General features: G+C 40.1%; 1 protein-coding gene across 1 annotated transcript; it reads left to right on the forward strand.

Moving 5' to 3' along the window:
* The first annotated feature begins 5,452 nt into the window (after positions 1–5,452).
* Positions 5,453–6,885, forward strand: LOC128731535 (inactive CLIP domain-containing serine protease A8-like). Its single transcript, XM_053824660.1, has 4 exons — positions 5,453–5,495; positions 5,564–5,725; positions 5,787–6,089; positions 6,164–6,885. The coding sequence occupies exons 2-4, from the start codon at positions 5,606–5,608 to the stop codon at positions 6,701–6,703; spliced, it is 963 nt and encodes a 320-aa protein (XP_053680635.1). The 5' UTR covers positions 5,453–5,495; positions 5,564–5,605; the 3' UTR covers positions 6,704–6,885.
* Positions 6,886–14,813: the final 7,928 nt, after the last annotated feature.

A 14,813-nucleotide genomic window follows, 5' to 3' on the forward strand; every position in this document is an offset into this window, starting at 1 on the left:
GGAAAACGTTTCCTTGTAACATGGCCCACGGCTTCCTCATGATTGCTTCTATCGGAAGGATGCACCTGTAAGCCGGAAGGTTTCACTGCATGATAGAAAGTTTCTTCAATTTATGGCTTTGCTATATAAGATGGCTGGTGTTCACAGTATCTATGTTGCCCATTGTAGAGCAACCATATTTCTAATCATATTATTTAAAACACATATTCGCTAGAATAACTACATGCCTGGTAATAATTTTTCAAAAGCTCAACTTTCTCAGTTTCAGCTCAGTTTCTATTGAAAATATTGATAGAACAACTATATTTTATGAGATAGAACTCAATATGATACAAAAAACTAATTTAACAACAATTATGAGTTGAATTTTCGGGACACTGTGAAATGTTTGAACATGTTGCTTTTTAGTAAATGAAGATGTATGTTGATCAAAAGATAAAAGCCATGCAAACAATTGATTTACCGAGCATATCTATATGTAAACTGTTTGAATTGGATGAAAGGATTTCATTTGTTCCAGTTATTTAACGGCTTTATTCATGAAACGTGTCTTTGAATATAGGACTATTTTAGTAAGCAGAATGATCGTTTTGTTTCCAAATTGTGATAATTATGTTTACTTTTGATTAATGAGCTTAATTTTTCAGATCTGAATCGGCAGCTTTTACCACGACAATGTGAATAACCTGAATGTTGGGAGTAAACGCAGGATTTAGCTGAGTCTGCCAAGTAATTCAGCACTGATTGAGGAGCGTCCGTTCGGCTCAAATTTTCGGAACGTTGAGCCTGCGGCGAAGAGTAAAGCATTCCCATAGGGTGATGGTTAATTAAGAAGATTGTTATTGATAGGAAGGCTGTTGCTAATTGATGGAAACGGATAGAAACTTCGGAGGCATGTATGATTCATCGTGGGCTATATGATACTGTTTTATTATGATAAAGTTTAACAGACTAATTTAAAAATAATGGAATCTTATCTTGTTTGTTCATGCAAACGGTATCAAATTAAGATTTGTTATGATTTTTACATTTAAACATGAGCTGAAAAATATGCAGGCAACGAAATTGTATATAAAATTCCTACATTTAAGTATCCTTCCATATTGTTATTTGTAGTCTCATATTTCTTTAACTCAGAAGCATTATGTTTCAAATTTTCTAATGGTCCTTAAAATTTCTAGATTTGCAACGCGAAACGTATAATAAAGTGTGAAGTAGTTATAACCTATATCTGCACTATCCTTCTCGGAATAATTAAAAAATAATTTAAATACAATTTGTAACCGTTTTTTTTTTTAAGTTTAGCCTTTCCCAACTCCTGTGCGTCACAGTCAACCCTTCTTTAAGGTATACTTGTCAAAGAGGATTGAGGATCATTAGGTAAACTATCTTTATTCACCCACTTAGATTCGATATCTCAATACGCAATAATTCTCTGAAAAACATTATGATATTTCTAAGAATTTATCTAGCTGGAATGTAATGTAGGCTTCAAATAATTAGCATAACTTTAAAAAGTGTTTCAAGGGTAGGTGAAGATTCACAACTAGATTAAATTTATATTCGCATCTCACTTAGCATTTTTTTGCAATTTATTGTCTTTTTTATCACTGATTTCATAGTTTTTTTTTAACCAAAACGGAAGTCTACCTTGCTAAATTGGCTAGTTTATTGCTACCACGAATGTTGGACATTACAAGCGTTTGGAAATCAATATAAATCAATTAACATAAAGAACCTATTATATTTAGCTCCAGTTTAGCTTAAAGTTGCTAACCATAAATATCACTTTTTCAGTTGAGAACAAAAGTCATCTAGCAGTTTTTCGACGATCTAGATTTTTAGCGAGAAAATTATTTTTTGGAAAAATTTTAAGATAATGTCAATTAACAATTAATTAAAAGATCGCTAAATAATTAAGAAGTTCATTTTGCATGTATATATGTACCCATACCACTTATTTTTGTTATTTAGGAGAATAAAGATATTGTATACTTGTTTTATCTAGTTTTGATTGTTATTTGTAATGCATTCAAATTTAATACTAAGAACTTTTATAAAACAAAATATGACAAGCTATGATTTTCATCAAATATAGACAATATTACTGTACTTTGGAATTACATTGCTACAATCATGCTTTTGTGTCTGCAAGTTCGCCTCAAATTTGTTCTGTTGAAGGGTTTTTTTAGTTTTGGTATCAGCAGACGTTTTGACCCAACAGGACATAAAAATCCCAAGAGTATGATATACCACACACACACAGGCTGCAGCGTTTTCGCCCACCGATAGGGAGGCTCATTAATCAACGGCCGAAAAATGACAGACTCATGAATAACGGAAGCGGAAACGTGAAAGTGCTGAATAATTTATCAGCCCTATTGGATTCGTTCGCCTCGCCAGCAACGGGGAAGCGAACCACAACCGCGCCTACCGAAAGCTGTCGTTCCTTCAAAAGGTGTTTTGAATCTGTGTGACAAAATCAAAACCTGCTGACGGGAACGAATTTATTTTGGGACCGGATTCGGCACTAAGCCACCAACGCGTAGTCCTGGCTGCTTCGATAGTCGCATCCAACAGTTGTGCGGAGCGTGTAAACTTCCTTCACAGATCGAACGAATCACCTTACAGGATACGATGAATTACTCTTCGATCATCAGCGTATATTTGAAATTCTCACTCTCCAATTTCAACTTTTATAATTAATCAACTGCTCCATCGATGAGCTGCACGCCAAACGTAGGATCGATTTTAATTAAAATTTTACAAAGCACAAACCTGAACAATGGCGTTATGAATAAATGAGCATTGGTGTGTTTTTGTTGTGAAGAATTATTGCCAAACCATACCTCACGGCAACAGTTACTGGCAAGTGGCGCTCATTGTACTCAGATTAAAATTTTCAGTAATGAAATCATTAGCTTCATCGTAAATTTATATTTAAGGATAGTCAAATGAAAAGAGCTTTGATGTAAGCAATATTTGCGAGAGCTGTAAGAATTTCTCCGTGAATAAGCACCTATTTTGTATATATAAAGTAGTATTTTAAAATCCATGTGACTTCATATCATGGAGACAGGTGTGTGCATAAGAGAATTAATAATGTACTAAATTCAGCTGAATATTTTTTTTTAATTATGTGAAACTTTTTTCTGTTGTGTAATATTGCTTTATGTGCTTTATCGTTCACGATTCTTGAAAACGCATTAAGTGCAGAAGGAACAAGAGCCTTGACCAACTTCTTCAAAATGGAAAGGATAAAACACATATTTCACTTAATTAGAATTCGTGCAAATAAATGTGTGCTCTTCCTGGTTCCTGACGTATCCGGTAATACTAGATCGTTGTTGCCCGTTAAGTTTGTTACAGCGTGTCGAAATGGGAATTGGGACGTGCGAAAGTACGGTGTAGAAATGATTATACCTATCATAAATTTGCATCTTGGGAGAATGAATATGAATATGAGCTACCGGTTTACCAGTGGGCCACACCAGCGGCAGGCCTAATAATATCAATGGCTTGCATCGAGCAGGCGCGTTATTTTGTGCGCGTATTCCCAACATGGTGGCAGCGTTTTCCCGCAACAACAATTTAATTTCCATACGCCCGTCGAAATATCGAAAGACACGGATCTAGCACGGCGGGTGGAAGAAGAGCTAGATGTTTCAATACGCTTATCGACACCATCGATAAATTGACTACTTTCGATGCGCGATCGGGATGCTGCTAATTGGAATTTATTTAGGGTTGCTTTTAGCGCCGCTGGAAACGCCGAAACACGAGCGGTCGAGACAGTCCCAGTTGGGGTGATGCGCACAGTCTGGTATTCTTAATTTAATTACAAGTTTTTAGGCCCCATTCGACCGCATCCGACAGTGCTGGCACTCGGTAACGATGTTCCAGGCAAATGCACGAGACACTTCTTGGTATCCTCTAAAACGCGCGTCGTGTGGATAACGCTGATGTTTCAATTCCGGTGACGAGTACAAGCCTCTAGAACACCGATGAGAAACCGGCGGGTTTTGGAAGGTGGAATGATGAATCAATTAACAAAATTGAATGTTGTCCCACAGTTGAGGTGTGCTCCTCATCACGCTCTGAGTTTGGTACAATTAGTGGTTCGAAAGGTACAGACCGATAGGAATATAACGAAGCTTGTTTAGGGGTAATTGTTTAATGAGTCTTTAAATACCACCATCAAACGTATACCACCGGAGATCCTGTGAAGCAGGATTGTTGTACATTAACAGAGCAACATGTCATATGCATTTTCTAAAGTTTTTTCTTTCAATATACCGGTTTAATGTAGGGCAATGACAAATAATATATTTCTCTATTCACTTCTCATGCTTACTTGCAACATTTATTTGCTCATTAATGTATAATACGAATCATGTGGTGAGTAACATAGAACTATCAATTTCCTGTCACTAAAATTATGGGACGAATTGGCTTAGTTTAGGGTGAACCATTTTCAAAGAGAAAGGGAGATGAAAATAGTTTATAGAAATATATAATAAAATTAATTGATTGGAGCGTGGAAGAGCAAATAAAATTACCTTAAGGAAGGGTTGTTTGTTTTGGGTATGAATGTAGAATGCAAATTGGTATGAATGTAGAATGGAATGAAGAATTAAACAAAATATTTTAAGGAAATAGAGAGGTGTAGGAGAACAAAAAGGAAAAATTATTGAATAAACAAAATTGGCAGAGCTGAAGATATACATAATGATGCTGACCATACGGTTATTTGATTACTACGTATTTACGCCCTTACGTAACGTTCGGTTCGGTTCTTTATTTGCATGAAAGGACGATGCTGTGAGAGATGTGAGATGCGCTTATATTATTTAACGTAAACAATTACATTACATTGTTGCTAGTCATAATAACAACTATCATTATTGTCAACTTACACCGATGTGAAATGTAGTTATCAATGTAGAAGTAGCTACAGGGAACGTCGGGTATTAAATTAATGCTGAGTTTTGAATAATAATTATCAATTCCTTTGGAAAATGCCGTAGAAAAGTGTTATTCTATAGCATGCCAAAGGATTTTCAAAGTGTCTATTACTGTCCGCATAAACCATAAATTATTCATCTATAAGAATAAAAAGATACTTTCATGATTTCAAATGTTAAAAATGGTTTTTATTTGAAAAAAACTTTTTAAACCCACTTTGAATGACAAACATATTTTTTCTGTTGGTGGAAATTTGTTTGTATGCTGTATACACGTTTACTAGATATTGATAACGACGTGCAAGTAGATTATAGATCGTTAATTATTATTGGTGCACGTTTATTCAACAAAGAATCTTATCAGCAACCACTACCAGTTTTTGCATCAAAACCGCTTACATGAACGTGATTATTCAGTCAGATTCGATCTTGCTCCGAAGCAAGACGTGCTATATAGCAAGGATGGGTAGTTTTATCAGTGGAATTGTTCTCGCGTTCTTTGCCGTTCAAAACGCATGGGTCTTGTCTCAGGTGACACCGAGCAGTGAAACTGCGTATTGTTTTATTTGTTTTCAGTTTTTTTCTTTTTTATAAGACAGGCGTGTGAAACAGGGCAATGTCTGCCGATACATTTGTGTCTGATGGGAAAGTATATTGAAGCTGCAAAGCAACAGGATGTGCGCGTAGCAGTACGTTTGGAAGAACCGAGTGAGTGCGATGATCCTTTGCAGGTATGCTGTGACATCGATACATCCAGAAAGGTATGATATAGTGTCTGAAAAGCGGAAAAAAAGTTTTAACACATTTTTTGTTGATGTCAAGAATCTAACAAGTGAGGCAGTTTCGATTGAACCCGCTTGCGGTATTCGTAATTCCATGGGATTGGTTTACAACGTAGAATCCAACCTTACCTACGCTAAGTACGGAGAATTTCCTTGGACTGTTGCGATATTTGCATTAGTGGTGGAGCCAAACCAAGTTCGCCTAGAGCTTGCTGGAGGAGGATCCCTCATTCATCCTAAATTCGTACTGACGTCAGCGTACACGAAGCAGGAACCACACAAGTTCATAGCGCGGCTGGGTGAATGGGACTTGCGAACGGAAGCTGAAAAATATGCATCCCAGGTAACATACATTCATTTATTATAAAGTGATACAAACTTTTCTAGTTTTAATCAACAATTTTTTGAACATTCAAGGACATCGAAATCCAGGAGCACTTGATACATCCCAACTACAGAGCCGCTGATTTGCCCGAAAATGATATTGCCGTTGCTGTGCTAAAGCGCCCTGTAGAGTATTCTGCACATATACGACCCATATGTCTGCCCCAGCGAAGTGATGTTTTCGATGGCAAACGGTGCATCGCCACTGGATGGGGAAAAGATGTACGAACAAAGAATTACGCGCCTGTAATGAAAAGCATTGAAATGCCCGTTGTGCCAAGGAAACGTTGTAAGGTGTTACTGCGTGTTGCCACCGCAAACAGTAATTTTGAACTGTTCGACTATACCATCTGCGCTGGAGGTGTGGTAGATGAGGACACGTGCGATAAAGATGGCGGGTCTCCTTTAGCCTGCCCCACGGACGATGGATCTTACGTGCTAGCTGGCATAGTTTCATGGGGAGCTTCGTGCGGGCTCGCGGATACTCCTGGTGTTTACGTGAATGTGGCCAAGTACGTTCCATGGATTAATCAGAAAATTGGAGAATATGAAGAAATGCAAACGGATTACTAGTGGAGTAGTTTTACAAATTGGCGTAGGAGCCTCTATTATACTAGAATTTTTCATTTGATTGCATGTTGCCTAGCTATATGAAAAGCAATATAAAGAAAACTTTTGATTTATGCATTTTAAGTTCTATATGTAGTACATTTATGGACATGTTCATGCTTTGTGAAATAAAGCTAGAATACGTTCACGCATGTTCTTTTAGGGGATCATAATAGACGAACAACATGTTGATAACATCACAAAAAAGCTAATCAAACATTTTTTCATCATAAAACACGTTTGTGAATAAGCCTAAGACAATTTAAATGATTGTTTTTTTTTTCAATGTTTAACATGATGCACTTGGTGCCAGTCCCAAGAACATTACAGCATAGCGGGAAGAAATGAAATAAAAACCTCCATTCAGGGTTATGAGTTCTTATACATTGAAGTTAAAATTAAACAAATGATTTGGTGTTTTATGACCTATACACAAGTATCTTCACCTAAACGATCCCTTCTTATGGAGCTAGCTGTAGAAAGAAAGCTAGGATATATGACTATATATTATAATATATGCATCGAAAATCTTTAAAAGCGCTGCCTTGACATGCTAATATCTCACATCGAAACAAAGACTAGTCGTAATCTCTATCTACATGGTATTGGCGTTCTTATACTAACTACGTACTCCTACTCTGGATAACATACATTCGTTTTTTTTTTCATTTTTTCTACTTTGGGGCGCAGAAAATAAGAGCGGACATACATCTCGCTGCCTAACAAAGACCACATCGCACCAGACTAGCTTTAAAAGCGCACATATGTTGTATTAAAATGCAATCATCATCAGCGCATTAGCAAGCGCAACGAAAACGAAAGGTACTACGCTGCTTAGCCTAACCGCATTTCGTGAAAATATTTTGGGAAAAAATGTATAATCGCATCATGGATACCAAAATCCCAGCGTGTGCTTGTACCGGAAATGAGATTTTCATGGTATTCGCTAGACAGGACCAAAACGAGAAAAAAATGAGATGGAGAAAAAAAAACCAAACATCACAACCAAAATGTAACTAATGGAGGCTAGCATTTGCTTGATAAGCTCCGTATAAGCATTAAGTGCCTCTTCAACGTGAAAAGTGTTTTTGATAAAATTTATGATACCAATGTTTTAAAATATTTTTGAGTAATGCACAGCGTTTTAAATACCATACAATACTCATAAAATCCCTTAAAAGAAACAATGATCCACATTCGTGTATAATTAAGCACCTATAGTTCAACCATTGTACTGTCGAGGATTATTTGTATTTAAATAAAAACTTTGCAGCCACCAACAGCTATACCCCGCAAGCATACAGACTTCCAAAAAGCCGGAAAATGTATGGTGTGTGAAAATTTCCACGCAAGCACTTTTCTTCGGGTGCACCCGTGGAAAAAAGGGCTAGCACAGCTCAACGTGCAGCAAGTGCGCACATTGTGTTTGTATAATTTATCGAATGTCGAATCCCTGGCGGGATAGCCCCGTTTCGGTTCGCCCAAAAGCACACCCAAAAAACAATGAAAAGCGCACTTTATTTCTTCTGCATGTTTGCGTTTCCTTTTTCGAACCGCGTTCGCACAGGTACACGGTTCCCGATCTGCTTCCTGTGGTTCTCTGCCGGAAGCCATCGAAAAGCTCGTTTCGCTTCGCCCGTTTGCCCGTCCTATCAGCTTATAGTGAGCCTGAAAATGTTCCAGTTTGCAATCTCTGTCTATTTTTCTGCTGCTTTATTTCTTTAGCTGGTAGCTTTTTGGAGTAAAGCTAAAACGAGAAGCATAGACAGGAATGATGTCCCTGGAGTGCTTTAACATGGAGGCGATGGAAGATTTCCGTTTGATTTTTTTTATACTATTGTCCTTTGGGAAAAAGCATTCTTTTTTCTTCTTTCTTTTTTCCCTAGTGCCAACCAAACTTATATAGAATTTAAAATATGGGGTTTGAAATCAAATTAAAATCATTGTATGACATTAATGGTGGTTATTGCAACCGTACTACAAAACGAAGTGTTATTAAATACTTTTTATAATTTATAAGTTAATTACAGATTTTCTTTGCCTTTCGTGGTAAATATCATTTTATTGCGACACACAGAGTACAGTGCAGCTGAAAATCATATTCGTTTTATTTATTTTTGATGTAATTATCGTATTGTTTGACACTTTTGTATTCGATATTTGAGTCCTAACGCGGGGTGTCGTATTTCTAGACACCAATTAAAAGCTGTATATTCGGCCTAAAGTGGTACGGCACTAACATTGAATTAATTATCTAAATAAAGAAGAGAGAAGCATATAGCTTAAGGACATTGTAAATTCAGACGTATCGCCAAGACGAAAATGCGCAACTAAGAGGTGGCAGCAGTATTGCCAGCCCAGATTGTGTTCCTGGATGGATTAAATAGATAAATACCTGTGGTGTTAATTACCCCGAACAATGTTGGAAAACGGTGCCCAGAAGCAGATTGTTTACTTTAATTAAATTCATCCCCATATATTCGCAGCCGTAAGCGATAAGTGGATCCAGCTGACAGATACGGACGTCTTTGGTCATTTTCTAATTGGAAGAAGCAATCTGTTCCAGCAGCACGAGCGTGACGATGGAGACGGTAGTATTTGCTAATGGGGCGCTTTCTGTACCCCGTTCGAGTGGGGTCCATCCCTTAAATTCGCTTAGCTCACGGTGGAAGGTGCTTTTGTAAACTTTGAGCAGGGAAAAGTTCTCTAAGACAAAACGCCACCGGTACCGCTTCAAATACAAGCAACTTCGGGCGAACGGCTAGCTCGTTTGCAGCGAAACATCTTACTGAAACTATTATCCTTGACTAAGCCGGCTGGTAGTGGCTTCTTTGGTGAGCATTCCGTTTCCTTTCCCAGCTCGCTTCTTGCAAGGATACCCCGCCAGTAAATATTTATTTAATCACACCGTCCTCCACCCTGAAACGCTACCAGTGGAAAGCTTCTTCCGCAGCGGATGCGAAACGTGCAAATTCCTCACGTGTCGGCGACTCGAGGAAACTATCGTCTCGCTACCGCCAAAAACCGGCTGCACCCGGGCAACTTGAAGGGCATACGCCCGAAATGGTTCCCGCTGAACGTAGTTAAACGAGCTCCATTAAACATATGTCGCAATGGCTCCGTTCGTCTTGAAACCCCCAGGTCGAAAGCCTCGTCATACTCCTGCTCACTCTCCGTTCGCTTTGTGCCCACCATGAATTCCAAGTACATAATAAATTGTAACGTTTTTCCCTCGACGCCGCACCCGTTGCGTCTTTCGGTGCGGTACATTTTCCCACAGCGCACACCAAAGTGCCGGGATGGAAAGTTTTACCCCGTTGCGCCTCTGCTGGTGCACCGAGTAAGATTGTCGCCCTCCATTGCGGGATTCGCGCAGCTTTGAACTTTCCACGTGATAACGTTTTCCCTTCCCGAACTGCGGGAAATATCCCGGTGGAACGGGCGAAAGGAAATTACTGCCGCTCGGTCCGTTTCGTCCTACGTGCCGAAGATGAATGTGTGCAGATATAAAGGCAACGGGAGCTGTAACTGTGCGACGATTGCCGAAGACATGTGACATGTGGAATGATGCTAGCGGTAACAAAGACGACGGACTTCTTACCTAGGAAATGAACAGTGGGTACTGGCGAAAAAGTCCCTGCAAGTTGGGTTTTTTTTTCCAGGATCAGATCAGATGTACTCCGATGACCGAATCGCGTTGGGATGCGAGAACGCCAGGGTTTGTGTGGGAGATGAATTTCTTCCCGCTGGGAAGAAATAGTCGGGAAGGTACCAGCCAGGTCACGTATTAGAAGAAAAGTGCGAGACAGCCATAGCCGGGATGTAGCTGGAAGCCATACTAGCAAATACCCCATTAGCTATTAGATTATTGTTATAGTTCAGACGTGCCAGTAACGCTAATATGGGACGACGTATTTCGCTTCCCGTCTTTGTCGGCACAAGGCTAGTGCGAGAAACGCAATCCGGGGGTTTCTACTTATGTTTTCCCACTCGCAGCGAAGAAAGGGGGGAACAAGGCATTGTGTTGAATGAGATTCCTTCTCTACTTTGATCCTGAATGCCTTTTCACAAAAGGTGTAGAAAGCAGTTGCTTATCCCAAAGATCAGTTTCTGGTGTAAAGCCCCGTTTGTAATCTTTTTAGACCGTCTTTTTACATAAGGATATTCTAACGACGATAATATCATTGACTAAAATCATTTTAATACTGGAAAATCTACAACAACAAATATTGTATGAGATTCTTTGATATAAATACATGATATGAATATGACACAAAAAAAAACTTCATGATATAAGAATATTACAAAATATCGCTAAATAAATTGATTTCATCAAAGCATCGGCTATGAATTGATCATTATCGATTATTATGTTCGCAATTTGAACAATATGAAATTCTCAACAACAATTATGTTGGCCGTGCAGCAAAATATAGGTTTGAACATTTGAGTTTATTCTCTCTCGGAATGTGAATCTTTGCACCGCAAAGCGAACCATACCTGCCACTCAGCGGCGATAAATCTTCTCCTCTTCGGCTGTCAGAGCGGAAGAAAAATTGTCACCCTGGCGTAATTCGATTCGTCAATTGTGGTGAATTATCGACCCGCAAATCGAATTCACGCCTTCGGCTGCGCTGGATGGTAAAAGGTTCCCCGGACATGGGCTGAATAATGGTGCGTCTGCGGTGCAAAATGACGGTTGCTTAAACCGTTGAGTTTTATTTTCTCGATGCGTCCCTTTTGCTTCGCTTGCGATCGAACCGATTCCGAATCGGGTACGAGGAAAATGCGAAGCTTTCTGCTAGTGCGCTCTCGTCTAAGGCACCCGCTGATTGAAAGCATGTCAGATCGGAAAATTAAATTCGAAAATGAGTCTTCCTTTTGCGAAGCGAGCCTTCACCCAGACGCCCAGCTCGGTAAGGTTCACACCGACCGGGCACCGGAGGGCCGCATTAAGACTCCCGAACCAATCGGGGGCGATGGAATTCAAATCATCGCATGCCGTCGAACCCCGGCCAAATGCAGCCGACCGTCGCTCGGGATCCACTTTTCTTGCTATTGTCTTGATGAACGAGACGCGAGCCGGTTTCGGGAAGGAGCGCACTAGTTTTGCATTTCGATACCGTGAAGCTAAAGCATGCTGGGGCACGAAGAGAGCGCCAGCAAAAACGTGAACTCGAATCAAGCCGGCCAAGCTGTGCTTGAGTGGAATGCTAAGCAGCGGCAGCAGCGCTAGCAGCAGCAGCAGCAACACCCAGCGGTTCGAATTCGACGGATGTGGAAAATTCAATTGATTGATTGAGAGGATTTTGAGGTCGTTTCCGGACTTAATGGTAATGCTTTGCGCCTCGGGTTGACACAAGGGAAAGCGAACGTTTCAATGGAATGAACCTAGGAGAACGATTGAAGCCAACAGCGCGAAATGTAAGCTATATTTTCAATACAAACCATAAACAGGTTCAATAAAGCCACACTGTTTTTATATTGAAAACTCGCTGTACATACTGACTAGCTTTTCTTCGTATTCAAAACACGAAAAGAATGTTTGGAAAATGGGATTAGAAGCAGAACTTTTAAGAGTCACTTTTAGAGCGTTATTTTTGCGAGTTCTAAGACAGTTGAAAACCATTAACAAAATGATTCCAAATCGCTTGCAGTTCGTTCATATCTCCATATATTTCCCGGGGAAAATAATGCACATCGCTTAAATTGAGCAATGGCTCATCGATTTAGCTCGTTATCGTGGCCACTAAAACCAAACCTCCCTGCACGGTAAGGAAGCAACACGCCCGTTGCGAGCGGAGTTAATCGAATCGTACGCTCGTGTCAATTTGCATAAACGATTGCATCTGCGAGGTGGGTGAAAATTTTAATCAGTTTAACAACAATCGGAAAACAAATCACTCACCAATTACCGAGCTGTCGATGGATTCGGAAATACAATTATGACAAACCGCGATTGAGCGTGCGGGCGGTTTTCGGAACCACGGCTTCGAAGGCGAGTTGATTATCGGCTACGTGCCCTTCGGAGTGGCTTTGCACCGCGCAAATGAGCACCACCTGGCCGGGTCCTTTTTGGTCGGTTGTCTTCTGCCAGCGTCGGTTCCGTTCCTCGATAAATCAATCGATTTTCCCTGGCGAGTGAATCGCCCCTGCAGTGTCTTTGACCCCGCTTCCGAGCGCAAAACCCCTGAACGCGAACAGACACACAGGGCCCAGTGGATTATTCTTCGCCTAATACAAAATCGCCAGCTCTCAGGCCCGCCCGGAATTCCTTGTGGCGCCGGCAGGGACTGCACAGCGCCCGGGACAGAAATCGATGAAATCAATTTCCAGCTAACATGTCGCGCATGAAAGCCACAGCCGCCCAGCGAGTGAGCCTATTCATGGTCCGGTGTCTAGTGTCTTTCCTGGCGACCGACGCATGTGGTCGAATGGAGGAAAATCTACTTTTCTTGCCCGCTCTGGCCGCGCTCGCACCCGAAGGTGCAAGTGCAGGATGACCGAGGCCGTGTTCTGTTCCAGATCGTGTAGACACCGCTTGAACCCGTTCGCCGCATGCTACGGCGCAAACCGGCAAGTGGCGCTTTAACCGATGTCACTATAAATCTTACCCTGGTAGGAAGCTGTCTTCCATTGTCACGATAAATTAAACTAAATGGCCTTAAATACCTTCTCCGGGGGGTGGTTCCGTGTCGCAGCCCCTTTTGCGCCACGCGATCGGTGAACGGAAAAGCTAGCGTAAAAGATTAAACAGCGGCAACCAAAGTTTGTTGCCGGCAGAATAAATGAGTTCCAATAATAAGGACAATGCACTCCCGTAGAAACATTTGCAACTTTATCACTGCGCAGGGTATTGCTTCATTAGGTTGGACGCCTTCGGGCTGAAGTAGTTTATTTCAGAAACTTATGCTTGCAAGCAAATTCTTGCGTTGCTACTGTTGATTTTATAGTTTTAAATGAATGCAGTTGTGCTACTAAATCGCCATAAAGATTAAGGGCAACAGAAATATACTTATCATTTTTCGTCTGAATACTAAGAGCAGCGGTGAATGGTTGGTTTCAGTGGCTAAAATTTTCACTGCAAAGAAGTTTCAGAATAATTCAGGATATCGAATAAAACAATCATGCAAAACATTACAAGTACATAATAGTATACTTGTTCTCAACTTTTATTTCTACTTGTGACAATGACTGTTTGTATATATATACATATATGGGACTATGGCTTGAGACTCACCCGGATTTTTCGCACCTATATGTTTTGAGGTCAATGGTATTTTTTAAACTTTTGCTCGTCGGACGAATGAATTACTTAAAAAAATTCCATTCTACCACCTATTCAAAATTGATTTATCTATTTATTTTATTTTATTTCTCGCATCTTACAATCCCTGTGCAATCAACAACACAGTTGTATTATTGTGTGGCATAATCATGTCGGAAATAAAATATTCTCCACCGTTTTGTAAATACAACAGCGTCCAAGTTTATTAACCATGCTAACGATGCGGAGAGAGATGTTTGACTGATTATCATCCAATACGTCATCTTGTCTCAATCACATAGAATCTACTTGTTCTTCTTTCTGATAAAATACATATTTTTGTTGTCAATATTTAGATTTTGATCACACCGTAATCGAATGAAGTATTAAGTATCGTTATTACAAAAAAGTACTCACGAAGGTAAAAGCACTCATCGGCATGCTTACGCTACGTTTTCAATCATACATCACGACATATGAAGCAATGTGTACCTACACAACGGTTCAAAGAAATCAGAAGCAAGATTTTTGCATGATTTTACAGTTAAATCAAATCTCATTTACATAATCATACGTGCACTTGTCGTATCGCATCCAACCCGTAATCAAGGCTAGAAAATAAGCGAGAGATCTTTAAGAATTTGCAAGAGCTGGCAAGGATCCCTCGAGAACACGAAAAACCACATCCCATCAACCACCTAAGGGTACACCACCGTGACCCTGTCCTATGAGGAAGTGTGCCAGGAAACAAATAAGCGATAAATTAATCCAAGGTTCCGGATTCTACCCACAGAAGGGAGCACGCTC

Source organism: Anopheles nili, chromosome 2 (genome assembly GCF_943737925.1).
Source record: "Anopheles nili chromosome 2, idAnoNiliSN_F5_01, whole genome shotgun sequence".
Classification (NCBI taxonomy): Eukaryota; Metazoa; Arthropoda; class Insecta; order Diptera; family Culicidae; genus Anopheles; species Anopheles nili.